The sequence below is a fragment of the Diabrotica virgifera genome, chromosome 6 (genome assembly GCF_917563875.1).
Source record: "Diabrotica virgifera virgifera chromosome 6, PGI_DIABVI_V3a".
NCBI classification, from domain to species: Eukaryota; Metazoa; Arthropoda; class Insecta; order Coleoptera; family Chrysomelidae; genus Diabrotica; species Diabrotica virgifera.
The window spans coordinates 168840380-168864283 of record NC_065448.1 but is presented as its reverse complement, the minus strand read 5'-3'; the positions used below and the strand labels follow the sequence as shown (position 1 = coordinate 168864283).

The 23904-nt window shown below is 33.0% G+C and overlaps 2 protein-coding genes across 6 annotated transcripts in view; one reads left to right on the top strand and one right to left on the bottom strand.

Annotated features, from left to right (window-relative positions):
* LOC114328367 (neurotactin) overlaps window positions 1-11522 on the bottom strand; it is an 85288-nt gene extending 73766 nt beyond the window's left edge. Inside the window, exons 1-2 of the mRNA XM_028277204.2 lie at window positions 11133-11522; window positions 493-799 (exon numbers count right to left, since the gene is read on the bottom strand). Coding sequence (XP_028133005.2) covers window positions 493-694 — 202 coding nt within the window. The 5' untranslated portion in view covers window positions 695-799; window positions 11133-11522. The remainder of the gene's footprint in view (window positions 1-492; window positions 800-11132) is intronic.
* An 809-nt stretch (window positions 11523-12331) lies between these two features.
* Window positions 12332-23904, top strand: part of LOC114328362 (glycogen synthase kinase-3 beta) — a 202857-nt gene continuing 191284 nt past the window's right edge. For 3 of the 5 annotated variants that reach the window (XM_028277201.2, XM_028277197.2, XM_028277200.2), the window contains exon 1: window positions 12332-12691. In XM_028277201.2, coding sequence (XP_028133002.1) covers window positions 12607-12691 — 85 coding nt within the window. In that variant the 5' untranslated portion in view covers window positions 12332-12606. Of the gene's footprint in view, window positions 12692-19054; window positions 19074-23904 lie in introns of those variants that run through there. The other 2 variants (XM_028277198.2, XM_028277199.2) reach the window with 2 other exon arrangements.

Here is a 23904-nt window from a genome sequence, read left to right as displayed (position 1 = left end):
TGATCCAAGTATTTTTTTGTTAAAGATGTTCAAAATTTTAAGCGTTCCATAATAATATATTATTAAAAAATCACTTAAACACTTTTCCTCTTTTCTCGATTGAGTATTAGTTTTTGTTGTACATAAATGATTACAATCACTGAATACATAGTGAAAAAATTATCACATTTATTAACTGAATTAATAATTTGCAATTATACAAATAGGTAACAGTTATCCAAGAACATTCAAAAGCCATCTCTTTAAAGTTAATGATGCCATTGTCAAGTAGAATGACATTCTAGTAATGTTTACATATCCATACCAGTGTGAATTTTACTACAAGTAATTTGCCGTGTATAGACAGAAAAAGTAGGGATAGCCATAAAATATTTGCGAATTATGTACCGATGGCCTTAAGCATATTATTTAGAAAAACAGCAAACCAAATTACCATATTACAATAGTTTAGTGAGTTTAAAAAGAAGATGCTGTAGATAATACACGACTTACTGATAGCAACTTTATATGCATTTAATTTGGTGATAAACAATGCCACTTTCGACTGACTTTCCCTGTCTGAATCAACACTATTTTGGGGAAACACAACCTTCTTGTTTGCTTCAATGAGTTTCTCTTGGCCACTTTGATCATCAAAAGTTTCCACTGAACCTAGGGCTGCTTGTCCTTCATTTTTAGTAATCTTGCTCTTCATTTTGAGAAAGTAGAACTTGATTTGAGTTTTATAGATTACTACTTAAATCCCATATTTAATACACCACTTGCAAATTGTATGTTGTTTGAATTGTTTTTATGTTATCTAAAAACAATTAAGAGTTACCATTAAATCATGCACAAGCAAAAACAATTATTAATTATTATAAACGGAATTACTATATAAGTATCGTAATTATTCCTAAGAAGCAAAATGCAAAAGAATGCTCAGAACACCTTACAATTGCATTAATGAGTCATGCATTGAAAGTATTTCTGCGAGTAGTCCACAACTGAATTTACAGACAGCTGGATGATAAAATTAGTTACATAATAATAATTATAATAATAGGGAACTTGCATAAATTTTTAAATTCGAAAAAAATGTTATAAATACACAACATAATTTAAAACATGTATCAAAGATAAAAAAGTTTTGTTTGTCTTTCGTTTGGCCCCTAAAGACGATTAAAAATTCAAATTAAAACAGGTGGTCCAAAACGCATCGTGACGTCACTTGGTTTTACATTTACATTTTTCCAATAAAGTAAACAGAATTTTAAATTAGACGTTATAAACGTCAGTAGAAAATACATTTATGTGACGTTACAAGTGTTTTTGATCGTTTGAACTATTCATAGAAAAATTCGTACTTTTACAAAATGGTTTTATTTTCAATAGTAAACCTTCGTTCCTTTCCTTCAAAAACAGTATAAAACTACAATTTTAACAAACTGGTATATTATTATTACAATGACATACGATAAATGTCATTAGAATATAAATATTTTTGACTTATTCCACGACGATGAGCTTGCCAAATACCCAAGTAGGTGGAGGCCAATAAAATAAAGAAGGAGAAGAAGAATATACCTAAATATAAGGTTGTGTCTAGGTATACGTACGGTGACCATATGTACTTATTTAAGTAGGACAGTACTTATTTTTAAATATTGTCCTAATGTACTTTAAAACCATTCCAAGGACACGCAAATGTACTTATTTTTTCTAAAAAATGAATATTTTTATATTTTACTATGTACTTTTAAACAAATTTCTTTGTATACTGTTTCAGGTATTGCAGCTTTTGTGTCTTGATGGTTTCCAATATTTCCATTCTTTTGTTGACTCTTCTCATGACTTCGTTGTTTGTGACAGGCTCGGTTCATGCTATCTTCAGGTACCTTCACCCACAGTTCAAATGTTTCCAACTTCTATCATGTAAAGCAGAGTCGAGAAAACATAACACCTTGCCAGCCTAACTCTCAAGTCTTAATAACTCTCAAGTCTTAATTATTTCAGTTCTCTTACACAAACTGCCTTTCTCATTTTATTGAAGTTTGTTCTTGTCCTCTCTATTCGAACTTTGATTTCTTTGGAGTAATCGTTTGTGTGATTAATTATTGTGCCAAGATAGTTGTAGTTTTCAACTTGTTCTAAAGTTTTACCCAATTGTCAGGCTTTTATCATTATTTTGGGTTTTTGATATCCTCATAAAGTGTTTAGTTTTCTTGATGTTTACTGATAATTCATATTCTTCTCCATACTCAACTATCTTGTGTCTTGGATGTCTTGGAGGTTGTCCGCTATTATGATAGTATCGTCTGCATACCTATCTAATGTTGTTAATTGGCGTTCCATTTACCTTTATTCCTGCTGTTCCTCCCTGAAGAGCTTTTTTCATAATTTCTTCAGAGTATGCACTGAATAGTAGTAGTGACAATACACGCCCCTATCGCACTCCTCTTTTAATTTCGAACTCTTCTGATGTGTGTTCGTTAATGCGTATGTGTGCCTGCTGTTTATAATATAGATTTGTTATAATTCAAAGGTATTGTAATTGTTTTGCTTTGAGGACGTCCATTAGCTCTTTGTGGCGGACTTTATCGAAAGCCTTGTTGTAATCTATGAAACAGACGTACATATCCTGGTTCACATCCAAGCATCTCTGGAGTAGTATGTTGAATGCAAACAGAGCTTCACGGGTACCTACGCATCTACGGAATCCAAAGTGGGTTTCTTCAATATCCATATCAAGTGTTTGGTAAATGCGTTTATGAATGATCTTTAAAAACATTTTAAGTGTATGAGACATCAGGCTTATGGTGCGGTGGTCGTGCACAAAACTTCACTGCACAAGTGAAATATTTTTACACAAAATGTGTAACCTACCTAGACAACTGGATTACAAATTTTCATGAATTTAAACTATTCAAAAGGATAGATCTAAGAAGTGAAATAACATGGCACGATGTTTGTTATTCTCTCGAAACTTTTAAATTGTATATCAAGGCAACCATGTTAAGTGAAGATCAACTCTTTGACGAACTGGGAATTTTGAAAGACGTGGCTACAAGTGAAAAAATTGCTGAGTGGAACAGAGAAGAAAAAAATAGTCAGGATCGATAACTTGAAGTTTTTTAATGTGTAGATCAATTGAAACTGAAAAACTTACAAATATTATGCGAAATTATGTTTTGTCTTCCGGGTACTGGTCCGGCTATCGAGCGTTTATTTTCTGTAATAATTATTGGACGTCGGAAAAGTCTCAAATGTCCATATCCACTCTCAAGGCAGCGATGCTGGTGTACGCAAATTTTGATGAGACTTGTATGAAATGTTTCATTTACTTTAGTCGAAGCCGGACCTTCTTAAATTAATTTTAAGTTCAGAAAAATATGAATGATGCCAAAACCGGAAGAAGATGAGGCTATTCCAGGTTCCTCATCTAAAAACTCATAATTACAGGCTTGCAACTTTTTCAAAGTTAATATAATGTGTTATGTTTAGTTTAATTGATATAATTTTTTATGTTTAGCTACATAGTTGATTTATTTTTAATGCCAAAAAGTTATATTTGTCCAATAACAAGATACATTTTGCGTTTTTAATACATTTTTGTTTTTTGTACTTTTTTTTCTTTAAAAAGATATGGTCACCGTAGGTATACGTTACCGTGTACGCAAATAAAAAAGTTAGAGTGTCAGTGATTTCTTATTTTTTATTTGTTTAGTGTTTGTTTTTAAATTAACTACGGAGTGTGGACAATTATTTAGTTCTTTTAATGAGTTTAAGAACATTTTAAAACAGTACGAAAAAGATAAGAGACTATAAATTAATATATTTTTTTAGTTATAAATAAAATAGTATGTATTACCGTAAAAGATTAAAATAAAAAGAAGACCTAAAGCTTTCACAATAATAATTAACTTGTTCTGAAGCTATTATCCTTGTGGCATTTTTGTAATCAACTATTCTAAATGGGAACTAAGCCACAATTTAACCAAAAAATGATTTTATTAACGTTTCGACGTCGTTGTCAAAATACAAAATATTATTAAATTAAACAAAAATGGTGTTGCTTAGTAAAAAAATTTTCTAATAATTTATTTAATCTGACTAAATTTTTGTATTTTGACAATGACATCCGATTTGGACGTCGAAACGTTAATAAAATCATTTTTTTAGTTAAATTGTGGCTTATTTCCCATTTAGAATAGTTGATTATAATAATTAACTTACGTATAAAAATTATTTTAACAATATTTTGTATGTGTTATGTCAACTAAATACATATATTTATTTTGCTAACCTAAATATATACTTTAATATATACATTGATTTATTACAATTACGTTTGAAACATCTGAATAGTTCTGCTTCCCTTCCTTTAACAAATAATTTTCTATCAAACACACGCTAAACATATCAAAATAGCATGTACCAAAATATACAGTCACTGCGCACGCTAAATAATAACGTCACTGGCTTGATGAAGTTTAATTCGCGTGTACATACCTAACTTTTTTATTTGCGTACACGTTAGCGTGTACCTAGACACAGCGAAATATAACCATAATAATAACTAATGTAAAACTATGTGACGTCACGGGTCGTTTGAACTATTTTATACCGCTGAAGACTTTAAATACGTATTTCTAAGTTATTGAAGCGTGAAATTTTGGAAATCTCATTTTTAAACAAAACTGAACATTATTATGCAATAAAAAAAATTGTGCAAGTTCCCTATTATAATTGGATAACCAATTAGGCTTTAGAAACGGCATGTGAACTAGGGAAGCATTATTCGTTATAAATGTGCTCATGCAAAGAAATCTAGACGTGAACCATGACATGTACATAGATATACTTTATTGATTTCAAAAAGCATTTGACAAGGTCCATCATGATGAACTAATTAATATCTTAAAACTGAAAAACATTGACAGCTGCCACAGCAGAGTGATTTCAAACCTCTACTGGAACCAGAAAGTCAAAATAAGAATTGAGTATCAAATGCCATAAGAAATAAAAATTCTTCGGGGTGTAAGAGAGGGCTGCATATTGGTATCACCACCAGTGGCGACGCGTGACTTTTTCTAAAGTGTTACCAAAACCAGATGTAAAAAAATCCTATTTAAAAAATATTTTGAACCTCCCAAGTATAAGTTTTTGTTTTCAATCCTGTGGGATAAAATTGAACAAATCACTATTCCCAAATTATATGTATGTAATTATGTATATGTAAAGGCCCCGTCTCACCATCAAATAATTGACAGTTATTTGATCAAACTTGACAGTTAGTGACACAAAGTGACAGTTAGTATGTATAGTTTGTGTCACTAGTCAAGTTTGACTGTCAAGTTTGATCAAATAACTGTCAATTATTTGATGGTGAGACGGGGCCTTTACAGGTATAACAATAAATAATAAACAAACTAAACATATTATTCTACCTTAAAATTAACATAAAAAAATGAACAAGTAGGAAAAAGAACAGATGTTGAAAACTATTGTTTATATTTTAATTCTTCCATTTTCAATATCATTTTTTTCTTTAAAATAATATATAAAAAGTAGAATGACTTTTCAAGTAGTTGATCAATTACGCAATACGTAGCAACACTCTTCCATGTTTAAATGCACGCACACTGTAATCTGTAATAGGTACTAAACACACTAAACCAACGTTTTACCAATCTTCAAAATGGTAACAATACTGAAAATACGCACGGCGTGTCCGCGCGCCGTCTCTAGACCCGTCGGTCCTTCAAAATTTTCAGGGCTAGTCCCGAGCGATGGCGAGGTTTCTCCTGCGTTACAGTTACCAGTGCCAGTATTGGTAACGGCATAATATGATAACGTGTCATGGATTCACATATCTCGCCAATATTTTCGTGCGTCTAGTTGGGTATTTACTGAATTAGGTACTATAACAAGTATTTCTGTTGGTAAAAAATATAAATGGAATTATTTCGTAGTAGTCATAAAATATTTATTTGCAAGATTTGTAACTGTTACCAATGGTAACAGTGGTTACATGGACGCTTCGCCACTGATCACCACTGTTTAATATATATCGCTAAGCTGTCTGTGAAGAAGCTTTAGGAGACTGTAAGGATGGGGTGATCATAAATGGTGAAATCTTTAATAATAGGTATAAGATATGCTGATGACACTGTCATATTTACTAATTTACTTCAACTCTACAAAGTCTGATAAACATACTGCAGCTGCTGAACAAAAAGTGTGCCATATATGGTATTAACATCAACTTAAAGTAAACAAAATTCATGGTCATTACAAAATATCCAAAAGACAACTAAGTAGACACTCCATATTAATAATATCTAGAAAAAAGGGTAGACAAAAACAAATATCTAGGAACATAGGTTAATCAAAAAGCAGCATAAATACAAGAGATTGCACTGAATAGAATATAAAGCTATGTAGAAATAGCAAAGGCAAAATTTGTGAAAATAAAACATCTAATGTTGTTCTGAAGCTATTTCCTTGGGGCATTTTTTATGATTAATTATTTATATGGGAAATAAGCCACAATTAAAAATGAAAAAAATAATTTTATTAACGTTTCGACGCCCAAATCGGGTGCCGTTGTCAAAATACAAAATATTACTAAAATAAACAAAAGTGTTGTTGCTAAGCAAAAAAATTCTTCTAATAATTTATTTAATCTCACTCATTTATATTGGCAATTCAGACATATATTATACATTTTAAAGTAGAAGACTTTAAAATGATATTGCCAATATTTATGAGTTGCGTTCCTGGGACGACTTACTGAAAGATAGTTCATTCGATTACATGAAATTAACCCCAACTCAAGAATATCCGTCATAAAATATTGTCATATAATAATAATACGCAACTCATAAATATTGGCAATATCATTTTAAAGTCTTCTACTTTAAAATGTATAATATATGTCTGAATTGCCAATATAAATGAGTGAGATTAAATAAATTATTAGAAGAATTTTTTTGCTTAGCAACAACACTTTTGTTTTTTTTAGTAATATTTTGTATTTTGACAACGGCACCCGATTTGGGCGTCGAAACGTTAATAAAATTATTTTTTTCATTTTTAATTGTGGCTTATTTCCCATATAAATAATTAATCATAAAACATCTATTATGTAGTAGAGACCTTAGAGTGAAAGAAATTGGAAGCTTTCGAGCATTGGTGTTATCTAAGAATGCTATAAATATCATGGGTAGACAAAATTAGCAATATTGAAGTTCTTCATAAGTTTTTTTTTTCTGAAAAATGGCTTTGGCCATTAGCCAGACTTGTTTGTGATTGATTGCAGATTCACAGTCATAAATTTCTTATTTCTTAACATAAGTACATACTACAATATTGTTTTTATAGATATGTACATAGGTACATTGTGTTGCTTTTTTTATTTTGTTTTTTTAATTACTTTTCTGTTTATTTATTATATATTTTAATTTGTGGTAAGCACTTTTTTTACTTTTTTTTGTATTTTTCTTTTCTTTTTTTGTTTCTATTTTTTTTTTGTTATTATTTTATAATGTGTTCTTTTTTATATTATTTTTTTTTCTTTTTAATTTTTTCAAACCACATTAACAAATTATACCTAGTTAATACATATTACGTTTACAACTTGTATTTACATAATTTTACATGTTTATAAATGAGATGAAGAATTTCCATATCGTTTGTAAATATTAAAGTATTAAGGTTTATTGGGAAACAACATTTTAAATTTATTAATTCCTTATAAAGGTCGTTTATGTGATTTATTTGTAAATGACATTCTAATTCTAATATGACATGTGTTAGATCTCCGATTTTACCACAAGTACAATTGAATCAGTGAGATCTAAAGGATAATATTCCATTTTTTGCCAAATTTAGTTAAGACAGCAGTTTTGCTTACATGACCAAGCTCTACAGACTTAGAGAACATTCCATCACACTAAATAGATATTTAATGTGATGGAATGTTATCTCCCTTTGACTAAGTCTGTAGAGCTTGGTCAAATGAACAAAACTGCTATCTTAACTAAATTATTTATTTATTTATTTTCAACGGGACACTGCCCAATAAGATTACAAGTTTATAAGTCCAATATACATAATACATGTGTCAATAATAATAAAACTACAGTAAAATAGTAATAATAAAACAATAATACAATAAAATATAAATATCACAAACTTAAACACATAAATCAGATTCATATATCACAATAATGAATATCCAACAACTACTCAAACAAACAAACGTCTGAGGCCAGAGATGAATTCAGACTTCGGTGCAAAGAAATCTAGATCAGGTTGAGTGTTTGCCCATCTTAGTGCTCGAGATAAAAAGTTGTTATATGCATAGTTGGTTCTATGGATAGGAACATAGAATGTTTGATTTAATCGAGTTCTGCGGAGAGGTACATGGAGACCAACCTGCTCAAGTAGCTGAGGACACAAAACTGTTGAATTAATTATGCCATAGAGCGTCATTGCATCCTTAATTACTTGTCGGTCACGCAATGAGAGAATACCCAATTGGGTTTCAATTTGATAATAATTTAACTGATTTAACTCAAAAGGTATACCCAGTTTATATGCTACGTACCTTAAGAACTTGTGTTGGACTGTCTCGATTTTTGTTATGTAAATATTGTAAGATGGAGACCAAACACAAGAACAATACTCTAGATGAGGTCTAACTAAAGAACAATATAGTAATTTAATTGCATCAATATTCTGAAAGTCTCTAGTGCATCTTTTTATAAAACCAAGCATTTGTAAAGATTTGGAAATTTTTGATGTATAATGTGATTCAAATAAAAGTTTACAGTCTAAATTAATTCCCAAATCACGAATTTCAGTAACCCAGTCAACAGGAATATTCTGTATATTATAATTATATTCTATTGGGTCTCTCGATCGTCCAAAAGAAATAGCATGACACTTAGATTCATTCAGGGCCATGGCATTCAACATACACCACTCACTCAACCGATCAAGATCATGTTGAAGATTAATACAGTCTTCTGTATTGTTGATAATTGTATAGAACTTTAGATCATCTGCAAAAAGCAGAGGTGAACTGTGTCGGAAGCAGTGGTGTATATCATTGATGAATATGTTAAATAACAGGGGCCCCAAATGTGAACCCTGAGGTACTCCTGAATGAACCTTAATCTCACTGGAAACAAAATCCCTGATACGCACCATCTGAACTCGGTCAATCAAGTATGTTCTCAGCCACTAAAGAAGTGGACCATTAACACCCATTTGTTTAAGTTTAAATATTAAAATATTATGGTTGACCCGATCAAAGGCCTTGGAGAAATCGGTGTATAGTGCATGTACCCTACAACCCCTCTCCAATGCCTTCCTCAGGAAGTCCACAAATACTAGTGTGTTACATTCGGTTGATCTGTTATTCCGAAATCCAAATTGTTGGTCTACTAGTTGTTTTTCAAGTGAAGCTTTAAGATAGTCACATACAAAACATTCAAATATCTTTGGTATTACACTAATTATACTAATGGGCCTGTAATTATTCACCAATGAATTATCTCCCGCTTTATAAATGGGTGTTAAAAAACTATTTTTCCAACATTCTGGAAATTCACCCGTATTTAAGGATAGATTAAAGATGCGAAAAAGAGGTCTGGATAATATAAAACAACAGTTCTTGAGAAAGCTAGGAGGCAATCCATCAGGACCAGGACCCTTATTCGCATCCAGTTCTGATAATTTTAGATAAATATCAGATATAGTTATGTTGAAATTAACTAAATTTTGCTAAAATGGAATATTATCCTTTTAGATCTCCGATTCAATTGGAAGTATCTGACAAGCCGATTCTATGCATGTAAGATGGCGTAAGAGCATGATTGGCTCTCAGCCGATTAATGGTCTTTATAAAATGTCTTATATTCTGTATAAAACCATTTTCTTGAGAATATCCTAGGGTTACAATAAGCAAAATTTGAGCCAGTATTACATTCTCTGTAATGCAATTGCCAATTATTTTTAAGTTAGTGGAGTGACAAAGAAGGATAAAATTAGAAATTAGTATATTAGGGGAAGTCTAAACCACATTCAAATAGCAAATTCCCAACTATAAACAAACGCACCTGTTACTATTCGCTGTCTCATTCGTCAAGAGGCTGTTAAATGTAATTTATTGCCCTAAACGAGGCGAATTCTCATTTTACAGGTCCAAACTGGTCAGTCTGCAAATTCAAATTGTAGGTAGCGTATTGGTTTTTAAGATACACTTCAGGACCAGTGGTGTCATGGCGCGGGAACGTCGTTCCGGCACTGGTTAAGAAAACAAAATAAAATAGAGAATTTAGGTTTTGTAAACAAAAATTAGCAGGACAACCCTGTTTAGCTTCCATGCGTGTTTGTTTACAGATGGGAATCTGTAAAATGAATGGACTTTAGGTGTGGCACCAATTGATGCCAAAATGAGAGAGCATAGGTTAAGATGGTTTGGTCATGTTCAACGTCGAGACGTTATTCACCCAATACGAAGAATAGCTGAAGTGCAGATTCCTGGAAGGAGTACGAGAGGAAGACCAAAAAAGACCTGGGGGAGACGATAAGGCAGGACATGTTGGTAAAGGGGATTAACATTGATATGACCCAAGATAGAATTGTGTGGGGAAATGCAATTAGGGAAGCCGACCCCGCATGGGGATAAGGCAAAGAGAATGATGATGATTACTGTAAATACTTACACCACTTTTTCTGATTTTCCTGATGAAGAGAAGGCTATTTGTCAAGGTTATAAAGCAAGACTTATGACTTACATCATTTCACAGAAATGACTTTCACCACTTTAGCTTTAACACCCTCATCTCTAAAGTGAAACATATTCAGAAATCATGAAATCAGAAACAATATTTTGATGCCAAGATATTAAAAGTAGAAACTTATTTTCTATAGGAAAGAAATTATTTTAAAATGTTTTATGAGCAGATTTAATGTCAGCATTTAGATTTATTTCAGCCTATAATCTACTAAACTTTATCAAGCAGATTGTCATTATTTCGCTTTTATATATTTCAAGTACCTACATATTTTAGCATAATATAACGTTTTAACAAAAGGAGGTAAGTAGCATTAGTTAAAAAACCCAAAAAATTACTTACATTAAAACTTTTGGAGCCTTAAAAAATTGTGGACATTATTTTTCAACAAAATTAATAACTTATTTCATTGGAAGTACCGAATCACCTTACAATAGTTCCAAAAAATAGTTTCACTGTTAGTAATTATAAATGATTTATGCCCTTTATCTTAAAAATCTGTGATTTTACTACTTGGAGGTTCTTTTTAAATTTGCAATATTATTGTTTATTTATTTCTCTTTCTTTCCTTGTCCACAGCACACCCCCACTCCTTGTCTAAGATTTATTTCCACAGAAAGTCCGAAAGTCATAAAAAGAAGAAATGATGAATGAAAAGTAGAAGTTATTCGATCTACTTTCTTTGTTTGAAACGGAAGAAGAAGAAAAAAATCACGTAATGACAACAAGGTTGCCAAATTGTTCGATTCGAGTGTTTTAGTTATAAATTTTAAAGATTTTAAAAAACATTTTTGAAAATATATTTTTCAATTGACCATCAGATATATTCTATATATTGTTTGAAAATAAAAATTTCTTTGTTATTTATTTTGTGATTCCCTTATTATATTATAGTTTAATTTATAATTTAACTTTGATCTCTGGACAAAGAAGAAATTATTGCCTGCAATCGCAGCAGCCTTTCTGGAAAAGAAAGGAATGCCTGATAAAGAAATTCCATAATTTTATTATTTCAATCGATTACCAAATAAACTTTTCGAAGGAATAATCATCATCATTCTCTTTGCCTTATCCCTATCCCTTATCCCTATGCGGGGTCGGCTTAAGGAATAGTTAAATGAATAAAAATTAAACTCAAAAATCATTCTTATTTGACGTTAACTATTAGTGATTATGACTCTGAAAATGGGAATAAACCACAATGAATTGCAATAATCATTGCATTTTTTAATTTATCGTTTCAATTTTCCAGTTCGGAAATCGTTCGAACAAATTCATAAAATAAAAATTGTAAAAATTATGACCTATAAATGTTATTTCCAATTGATGACAGGGCATATGATTTATGACGTTATAAACAAAGTATTATTGCGTAGTTAACAATTTAAAACTGTATTTGAAATATTTAAAAAAAAATGTACTGTAAAATAGATGTAACATTATAATAGCTGTAAACATTAACATCGCAATAAAAGAACTGTAACAGTAAAAAGAAGCAGACGAAAAAGAAGAGTTTATTCAATGACAATCAATGACAATGACATTAATGACAGCTACGAACTAAGCTAAAATTAATCGTGAAGTGAAATCCATTTTAAGAAAAAAATGGTTTAATAAGAATAATTTATACAAAAGTGATATTTATATATTTTCGTTGACGCGTTGAGGATATTGTGAAATATATCAAATAGTGTCAACATTTGAACAAATGACTATATATGTGTAAAAGACTGTAGTGATCACCAGATCCAAAAAAGGGTGTCTTCAAGAAATGTGTTAAACCCATGAATCTTTAGAAAAGAGTTAAATTGAAGATATGAGTGGCCGACCAAGAACTACTTCTTTTGCAGAGGGCAACAAGCAAGCTAAGAATCCACCTTTGGGGGGTATGAAAATCAGCAGTAAGTAGGCTTCATTCATAAAATCACCCAGTCAATATGTTCATTTCTTAAAAAGTATCACAACTTGGATGTTTAAAGAGATTTGGGTACTTAACCTTGTAAATTGTATCAAAAAGTGACAGTGGATTGATGTAATGGATTTTCTCACTATTGTCCTAAATCATGTAGAATTTTATTAGCTAATTATACTGGCGATGTCCTGCTAACCATTTCATCAAGTTTTTACTCTTGAAATGATATAATAAGATGTTCTTTGTGTGTTATAGTTATTTATGTAAGATTTAGGTGTTCCTTCTGCATACTTAAATATGCATTTTAATTTATAAATTATTAGCATAATTACTTCCATCATGAAATTGGAAAACATATTAAGTAAATGCAATCTTTATGTAATCTACTTAACCATAAAAATGTAAAGACACCAACTTGATCTACTGTCAAACTTACTTGACATTATTATAGATTACATTGGGATGTATAGATGACACTTAGTTAATTTTTTAAGTAACATGGATAAATAATTATATTAAATTGATATAAACTTAATGATGGGTAATTTGAGCCAGATTTGAGTGATATTTCTTTTTCAAATTTGCTGTTACGTAGTGACTCCCTGATATTTTTATTTGTGTCTTTTTATTTGGAACAATACTTATGGTAGGGGAGCAAAGTATGCTAAATGTGCAGTCACTCGAACACTTTGGGGACCTATTGGCAGTGGTGTCATGGTGTGGGAACGCGTGGGAACGCCGTTCCCACACTGGTTAAGAAAAGAAAAAAAAATAAATAGAGAATTTAGGTTTTGTAAACAAAAATTAGCAGTGCGTTCCGGCACTGCTAATTTTGCCATGACACCACTGCCTATTGGGTTGTGAAGAGTAGGTCCTAAAACCAAAAAAAGTTAAGTAAAGTTTTCCATTTTAGTGGGGACTTGTCCATTTTTAATTTAATTTTCCATTTCCAACAATCTTTTTTTAGATTATAGCGCCATCTATCCATAATTCGAAAAAATGTCTCGAATAAAAGTCTTATTTTTACGTAAGGAATCCAAATCTGCATTAAAAAATGAGGGCTCCTATTTAAGATTTTAAAGTAACCCCCCACCTCACCTCTGTGGGGGTGGTGCTTGGTGCCATTCGATAGATTTTTCAAAAATATTGAATAAGTGTATTTTTCAGTTTTTCGATCTGACGTTCATTTTGTGAAATATCATAGGAGTCGTATTTAAAATATTAAATTTACCCCCCACCCCTCTCTGTGGGAAGTCGTGTTTGGTATCATGCGATAGATTTTTGAAAAATATTGGGTACGTATTCTTTGGGCTCCTCTACCATTATTAAGTATTGTTTCCTTGTGCTGTCTAATATATTTATACCTGCAGGTCTTGGTTTATGTTAATGCTAATTGTTTCTCTTTTCCGTATTACATCAACTGTTGAGTAGGGCTACAATGATCTATATTTCTATAACAGTTGTATGAGATTTATATTACTAACCACTCTTAACACATTGTTAAGGGGTATTTAAGTTTCATCCCCACAGACCATAGCTATTTAAATTGCCATTGTGTACAGTGCGATCCCCAGCTCACAGGTGTGACTCTGATCTATGGGACAAATCGACGTGGCTCATATAATATATGACTCACTTGGTAGCTAACAGGTTGATTTATGTATTCAAATACACTATAAGATTTCTTCTCTAATATTTCCTTAATGGTTTATCTTTATTTTGATAGTAAACCTTGTCATTGTAGGAATGCCATTTTTCTTATTTTATAAAACTTATAGTGTAAATAATTTCTTAAGCCTATAGTTATTCACTAAAATCTTACATTTTCAGTGCCAACCATGGTACAAGCTATAGTTATAATGTCAAAAAGGATATTACTAGATACATCATATTTTAATTTATTTGTTACCTAGGTATCTTGATAATAAGATTTTGGCTTTGTATTTACAAATGCAATATTTACAGTCGGAGAGATAGAAGCGGATTTTGTGCGTGATCAGTAATATGGAAAAACTATACGGGGATACGTTGAATTAGTTGTGTACATGACTTTCACCAACGGCCGGAAACCAAAGTTGGGGCCGAGGGTAGTTATAAGGGGTCAAAGTCGCGGATTTTATTATTTTTTTTATGACACTCATGATCGAGATAGTGCACCAAAATTTGGGAATAAGTAGGTCGTGACGCAACTAAGTAAAATCTCTAGGAGCGGAACGCTGCGTGGCCGACAAAGGGGTGGGGGTAGGGGTGAATATAAAAAATATAAAGGGTTTTTTGCGCCGTTCATGATTGAGATAGTGGACCAAAATTTGGGAATAAGTAGATCATGACATTACTAAGTAAAATCCCCAGAGCCGGAAACCAGAGTTGGGTATGAGGGTAGTTATAAGGGGTCAAATTCGCCGTTTTCATTATTTTTTTTGTGACGCTCATGATCGAGATAGTGCACCAAAATTTGGGAATAAGTAGGTCATGAGGTAACTAAGTACAATTTGGAGGGGTGGAATGCTGCGTGGCCGATAAAGGGGTGGGGGTAAGTGTGAATATAAAAATATAAGGGGTTTTTTGCGACGTGCTAGATTGAGATAGTGCACCAAAATTTGGGAATAAGTAGACCATGACTTAGCTAAGTAAAATCCCCAGAGCCGGAAACCAGAGTTGGGGATGAGGATAGTTTTAAGGGGTCAAAGTCGCAGTGTGTATTATTTTTTTGTGACCCGGCACAACATTTGTACCCCCCGCAGCGTTCCGCCCCTGGAGATTTTACTTAGTAATGTCATGATCTACTTATTCCCAAATTTTGGTGCACTCTCTCAATCACGAACGGCAAAAAAATCCCCATATATTTTTATACTCACCTCTGCGTACCACCCCTTTGTACCCCAAGCAGTGCTCCGCCCCTGAAAATTTTACTTAGTTACGTCATAACCTACTTACCCCCAAATTTTGGTGCACTATCTCCATCATGAGTGCCACAAAAAAAATAATAAAAACCGCGACTTTTACCCCTTATAACTACCCTCGTCCGCCACTCTGGTTTCCGCCTCTGGGGATATTACTCAGTTATGTCATGGTCTATTATTCCCAAATTTTGGTGCACTATCTCAATCACAAACGTCGCAAAAAACCCCTTACATTTTTTTATATTCACCCCTGCCCCACCCCTTTGTCGGCCACGCAGCTTTCCACTCCTGGAGATTTTACTTAGTTACGTCATGACCTATTTATTCCCAAATTTTGGCGCGCTATCTCGATCATGAGCGTCACAAAAAAAATAATAAAGAACGGAACTTTGACACCTTATAACTACCTTCCTTCCCCACTCTGGTTTCCGGCTCTGGTAATTTTAATTATTTATGTCATTGTCTATTTATACCCAAATTTTGGTGCACTATCTCAATCAAGAACGTCACAAAAAACCCCTTATATTTTTTATATTCACCGCTACCCCCACCCCTTTGTCGGCCACGCAGCGTTGAGCCCCTAGAGATTTTACTTAGGTACGTCATGACCTACTTATTCACAAATTTTGGTGCACTATCTCGATCATGAGCGTCATAAAAAAAATAATAAAATCCGCGACTTTGACCCCTTATAACTACCCTCGGCCCCAACTCTGGTTTCCGCCCGTTGGTGAAAGTCATGTACACAACTAATTCAACATATCCCCGTATAGTTTTTCCATATTACTTATCACGCACAAAATCCGCTCCTAGCTCTTAGACTATTAGGTAAATAGTGACCCTACTCAAACATGGAAGTATCCTGTATTAACTTGTTCAGTGCCCTCGACGACGGTGTCTTGTTACGAGGGTTTCATCAATGGTGCCAACAACACACAAGTTTAGTAGTACTGTGTTACTAAATGAGCCATTTAAGTACGTGTTACTAGCCACTTCGCATTTGTTTAAGATCGGCACCAAATGCGTTAACAGGATTTGATCATTTATTTGAGCAACCAGAACATTCAGAGATATACTACGTTCTGTTGTCATATGACAAAATTTCCTGTTTTAACTTCTTTATCATTATTCAATGTAGTTTGTTATTTTAGTATGTATCTGCTTGCATGCCCTCTGTTATTTTACTAACTTGGAATGAGATATTTCTCAAAATGTAACATATTTTATTTATTTATTTTCAATGGCCCAATAATTTTATCTTTAAATAGTTAATAAGTTTTAAAACATCTTAAACCAATTTGACCTACATTGACCAATAAAATTGAGATCAAGAAAGCAGTACAGAAGGACTGTATCTTGTCTCCTATTCTCTTTAATATATACTCAGAAGAAGTGTAAGACAGCAATGGGAGTACAGAAGGTATAAAGATAAATGGAGAAATAATTCATAAAAGGTATGCTGATGACACTGTGATTCTACCGAGTAGGTAGCATGGAGGAACTGAGTTGCCTAATGAGTAAGATACAAAAACCAAATGGATGTTAGTACCAAAAAACAACAACGACCTAGACAACTGATATTAGACAATCAAAGAATTGAACACGTGGATTTGTACATCTACTTAGGAACAACAGTTAATTCAAGTTGGGATCAAGCGAAGGAAATTCGTATAAAAATAGAAAACGCAAGAGCGTCGTTTACTAGCATGAAGCAAATTTTTACTTCTAACAGCCTCACCCTACCTCTCGAAATCCAACTTCTGAAATGTTATGTATTCCCGGGTTTGTTATATGGAATGGAGGCGTGGACAATGACCACAACATTAATGAAAAAAGTAGAGGCATTCGAAATGTGGGCTTACTGATGTATATTACATATATCCTGAACCGAGCACGTGACCAATGAGGATACACTGGATAGGTAAAGAAAGAGAGGTAGGAATAACTGGATAGAGTTATTCGAAAAGGAACCAAGCAACAAATTCGAGAATATTAAGAAATTACCACCAACCGATTTCTACTGGAGTATATTAAATATTCTAAAAATATCTAAGCCCCAGAACGACTCCAACGACATCTATTAACAAGAACACCAAGTGCCAACAACAATGATTTATAATTTAAACTAAACTTCTAACGTAATTTTCATTCGTGATAAATTCGAGAATATTTAAGAAATTACCACCAACCGATTTCTACTGGAGTATATTGAATATTCTAAGAATATCTAAGTCCCAGAACGACTATAACGATATCTATTAACAAGAACACCAAGCGCCAACACCAGCGATTTACTTTTTAAACTAAACTTCTAACGTAATTTTCTCCGAACTACTAAATAGGCGCTTGGTTCCTTTTCGAATAACTATCCAACTATAAAGAAAAGAAAGTTGGAATACTTGGTTCATGTTATAAGGCACGGTAAATAATACTATAGCTAATCATCCAAGGGAAAATAGACAGCAGAAGGCGTCCAGGGAGGAGGAGACACTCGTGGTGGCTCCAAAACTTGCAGCAATGGTTTCTATTGTCATTTGCTGAACTATTCAGATCTACTGTAAACAAAGTCAGAATAGCCATGTTAATTACTAACGTTCGGAATGGACAAGGCACATGCAGAAAAAGAAAACCTCTTACCATATTTATCATAACAGGGATCCTGCTAATATTTGATCTGCAACATGTAATTACTTTAGGAAACTTGGATGTAAAACCTATTTTCTTCATTTTTCGAATTGAAACCTATTGTGGATATAGGTTGTTATTTGCAAAACATCATTTCCTTGTATTGCAAATGAAATTTTGTGTATATTGTATTACATTAATTTTGATATTTCACTTCTCTGAGTACATTTGAGTTCCATTTAGATCTCCTTGACTAATGTGTTCAGGTATACTTCATTTAAACATCTTCTTTTCATCAGCAAAGGTGCTTATGTTGGTTTTATTTCTACTTTATACTTATTTTTTAATGCTTACAGTATATCTAGCAAGAATGCAATATAACTGATTTGTGATACATCAGGTGTGAAAGTTTTTGGATATATTTAAATTATTCACAATTTTAAGGAATATAAACAGATTATAGATTCAATTTTCACATATGTAATTACTTTTATGATCATTTATTTGCTGGCGTTTGAATACTTTTTTATTTTTATTATACATACTGTCAATTCTGAAATATTTCATCTGAAAACTAAATTTGTTGTTATTTCAGTCATAATGAAGTTTGTCAAAAATTAATTTCTTCCTATTTATTAAACAAGAGGTAAAGAATGTGATTTATTTAAAATATGCTAAAACCCCATAAAAATTGCCATTGTGTACGTAAGTGCCATTGTCTACGTAAGTGTTTTTGTCTACGTAAGTGGCATAATAAGTGAATATTATAGGTGTATATTTATATTGTGAAATACCCAAATACCTAAAAGCCCATAGCCCATAAAGAAATTGTTTTTTATAGTGGTATGTATTAAATATCAATTAAGTAGGTTAAGATGCACATTAAGGGCATTAAGGGTAGAGATGCCTTTCATTTGTAGCCCGATCAAAGAACACAAAACTTTACGAAAACCTCCAAAAAAATAAAGGTAGGATGAAGATTTGGGAATAGGTAGTTGAAATTGTCCATTATTATATAAGAAATTATACATCTCCTCTATTTTACAAAAATGAAGGGGAATACCCCCTTCTCGGGGGTGAAAATATACATTCAAAATAAATCCGGAATTAGATAACATGACTAATCCTAAGCAACTTTTGTTCTATAGAGTTTTTTCACTAAGTTAATACTTTTCGAGTTATTTGTGAGTGAATATGTTCATTTTTAACAAAAAAACTTGTTCTTGGACGGTTTTTCGCAAATAACTCAAAAAGTAAGTATTTTATCGAAAAAAAATATTCTTAGCAAAAATATTTTTTTTTTATTACATATTTTAATTTACAATCTGCTTCATCAAATATATAAGCAAATAGTTTGAATGTTAAATACATGAGGGAGAAGCTGCCCTGTGGCAACCCTCCTATTATAATTTTTTACATTTGATCACAATATGTATATTTAATTTATTAAATCTGTTGGCCATAGTTTCTTCAGTCGTCTTGCGAATTCGGGAGGAGTGTTCAGCAGTCTTGCTTCATCATTTGGATGACTTCTCAGTCCATCAAGGTAGCTCTTTGTGATCCTTGGAATTTCTTCCTCTACCAAGGGTGTAGCTGAGTCCTCGTGTAGGGTTTTATTGCTTACATACCAGGGTGCGTTGAATATCATCCTCAATATTTTTGATTGAGCAGGAACTAGCCTTACCAATTAATCAACGAGAGCGACTAACTTTAATTACACCGAAGGAGATCAAAGATGAAATTAATCATTTGAATGAAAAGAAGGCACCAGGCACTGATCTCATAACAGCAACAATGCTAAAACAACTTCCTAAAAAAGGTGTAATGAAGTTATTGTACATATTAAATGCAATCTTAAGACTTAATTATTGGCCTATATCACTAAAAATTGCCCAAGTAATTATGATACCGAAACCTGGTAAAGCTTTAACGGATGTTTCATAATACCGCCCAATAAGTCTACTGCCAATAATGTCAAAACTTCTTGAAAAGCTGTTACTTAAAAGAATTATGAGCGACCTAGAATTCCAAAACTGGATCCCAGAACACCAATTTGGATTCCGGCAAGGTCATTCTACAGTGCAACAATGCCATCGCATATCAAATGTAATTAATAGAGCTTTGGACAATAAACAGTATTGCACAGCAGCCTTTCTGGACATCAGCCAAGCATTTGATAAGGTATGGCACCCAGGATTACTTTATAAAATCAAAAAATCCCTACCCAACAAATACTTTGACTTATTAAAATCATATCTAAATCACAGAGAATTTGAAACTAAAGTGGAGGATGAACTATCAAACCGTAACAAAATTCAATCAGGAGTTCCACAAGGTAGTATATTGGGTCCACTTCTTTATGTACTGTACACATCCGATTTACCAACCTCTCCACAAACCACCATTGGAACTTTCGCTGATGACACAGCAATATTTGCAACTGAAGAGGATCCAAGAGCTGCAGTATTAAAACTTCAAGAACACCTAGATCAAATTGGACAGTGGTTAAAGAAATGGAAGATAAAAGCTAACGAAACTAAGTCAACACATATAACTTTCACACTAAGGAAAGACCAATGCCCAAATATTAGCCTTAATCAAGTCAACATACCACAACAGAACATCGTCAAATACCTGGGGCTTCATCTTGATTCTAAATTAAACTGGAAACAACGCATTTTAAAGAAGAAGAAACAAATTGAGTTGAGAGTGAAAGAAATTAATTGGCTTATAGGTAGAAAATCTCGACTCTCAATTGAGAACAAACTGCTGATTTATAAAACAGTCATCAAACCTATATGGACGTACGGTATAGAACTATGGAGTTGTGCCAGCAAATCAAACACAAAAATTATCCAAAGAACTCAATCAAAAATTCTACGCACCATCGCAAATGCCCCGTGGTACATTTCCAACCAAACCCTTCATACAGACCTAAACATCCCGTTAGTCAGCACAGTAATTCAAGAAAGAGCCAACAGACATCACGAGAAATTGGAAGACCACCCCAACCAATTAATATTACCATTACTGCAGCCAATAAACAACAGAAGATTGCGAAGATTATGGCCCATAGATCTTCGCTGAAACTGAGGTGAAACCGCTGGGTGATGTACCTCATAACGCCATTTTAGTGTACAATAATACATTGATATATGTTATTGTACTTGTTATCAAATTAGCTTATAGAATATGTAATTCTGATTGTTAATAAATGCTTACAAAAAAAAAAAAATATTTTTGATTGGACTCTTTGTATTATCTTGATATTTGATGGCTTTGAGCAACCCCAGAGTTGAACACCATAGGTCCAAATTGGTTTTATCATAGTTTTATACAGGAGCAGTTGATTTTCAATATTGAGTTTTGATTTTCGACCAATAAGCCAGCTCATTTGTCGTATTTTGATGTTGATCTGGGTTTTCTTGGCTTGAATGTGCGGCTTCCATGTTAATCTTTTGTCAAGGGTTAGTCCCAAATATTTGACTTGTGTGCTGACTGGTAATTGTGTATCATTTAGTGTTATTGTTGGACATACATCCCTTCGGTTTGTAAATGTAACTTGGGTTGACTTCGTTTCATTTACTTTCACCTTCCATTTGTTGAGCCATGTTCCCAATTGGTCAAGGTGGTTTTGCAGTTGTGCAGACGCGCTAATAGGGTCCTCATTGACAGCGATTATGGTGGTGTCATCAGCGAATGTTGAGATTTGGGTTGTTTCAGTGGTTGGGATATCTGCGGTAAATAATAGGTAAAGGAGAGGGCCCAGGACACTACCCTGTGGTACACCTGATTTAATGGGAAAATATGTGGAAGTTGCTGTGTTATATTTTACTTGGAAGTAACGATCTTCAATGTAGGATTTCATGATTAGGTAGTAGGGGGTTGGAAGAATACATTTGAGTTTGTATAAAAGTCCAGTATGCCATACTCTATCAAATGCCTTTTCTACATCTAAGAATGCCGCTGTGCAATATTTTTTTCCTCAATAGCAGTAAGGATTTTTGTTATAATTGTATGAGTCTGTTGTGTTGTGGAGTGTCTCTCTCTAAAATCAAACTGGTGTGTGGGTATTTCTACATCTAGGTTAATGTCATTCTTCAGTCTACCAAGTAGTAGTCTTTCGAAGATCTTAGACATTATTGGCAACAAGCTGATTGGTCGATAGGTTTACCCGGTTTGTGAATCATTATTATTTGCGCAAATTTCCATGTGATTGGGAAATATGTCAGTCTGAGTGCACTTTTGTATATTTTAGTTAGCATGACCAATGTTCTTCTCGGAAGATGTTTCAGTATTAATTCTGTTATTAGGCCAAATCCAGGAGCTTTGTGGTTATTGCATTTTTCTATTTCTAGTTTAACTTCTGATGTATTGAATGGTGTTATTGGGAGCGTCATAGGGCAAGCACTATCCAGGAAGTCTCTTATTAAGTTTCCATCATCATTATTCTCTACTTGGTGTTCTTTAAAAATACCACCTAAGTATTCTGCAAATGCTGAAGCTTTTTCCTCGTCTGATCTTCCCCAAGTACCATCATCTTTCTTAATTGGCGAGTTGTGTTCTGTAGGTCTCTTTAAGGGCCGATTTCTCATATCGAGTTCAACTCCAGTTTAACCTGAACTTTTAGTGAACGTCAGTTTAAAGTCAAAATCGTCTTTCTCAATTCACGTTCAACCGATGGCAGTTTAAACTTGAACGATGCTTGAACGGTGGAATTCGGCCGTTCAAAGATTTCTGAACCCAGTTCAGATGATTTCATGGATTACGCATGCGTTGTATTAACACGAAACGCTGTCATAATATAAATATATCCTATTTTATTATATTAAGCCTAACGATAAACGATAACATTATTTTTGTTTTTATAACATTTATTTATAATTATTAAAATTATTATTTGACTATAAATACTTAAATTTAACTTTATTCAAAAACAGCATAAAAACGGTAGTTCAAAATGGCGACAGTTTTTTACCTTTTGCCATCTATTGGCATTTCTCGAAAGCAGTACAACGTGCACTGACATGAACGCGCAATGAGAAATGCATTTCAAACAAAACGGTAGTTCACCAGTGAACCGGGTTCAACTGAACCATAGATTACCGCAGGTATGAGAAATCGACCCTAAGTGTTTTGTTGCCTTCCATATTGAGTGATCTTCTTTAGACAAGGTACTAATGTAGTGTTCAAATGTGGCATTGCGTGCTTCATTTAGCGCTGTTTTTAATTGTCTGGTTAATCGATTATATTCGTGTTTGTCATTAATGTTGCGGCTTCTTTGCCATCTACCTCTTGCTCTTCGTTTTTCGACTTTTAGTTGTCTAATATAATTCGAAGTGGTATTTTTGTTTTCTTGCTTTGGAGTTGATGGTGTAGCTCGATATGCAGCTTGCTGAATTTGACAGGTGAAGTGGTTTATAGCCTTATCTATGTCATCTTTTTCTTTGAGTCTGATTCCAAGATTTATATTCGTGTCAAGCTGTTACTTGAATTCACACCAATTAGTTTTAGGGGAAGTCAACTTGGGTATTTCAGGTCGTTTGATTATGTGGGTGCTGATTGTTGCTATGATTGGTGTGTGGTCAGACGAGAGATCCCAATTTGCTTCTATGTTTGTGTAGTTTGCTGCAATTTCTTTTAGGATGAAGAAGTCGAGTAGATCTGGTAGTCT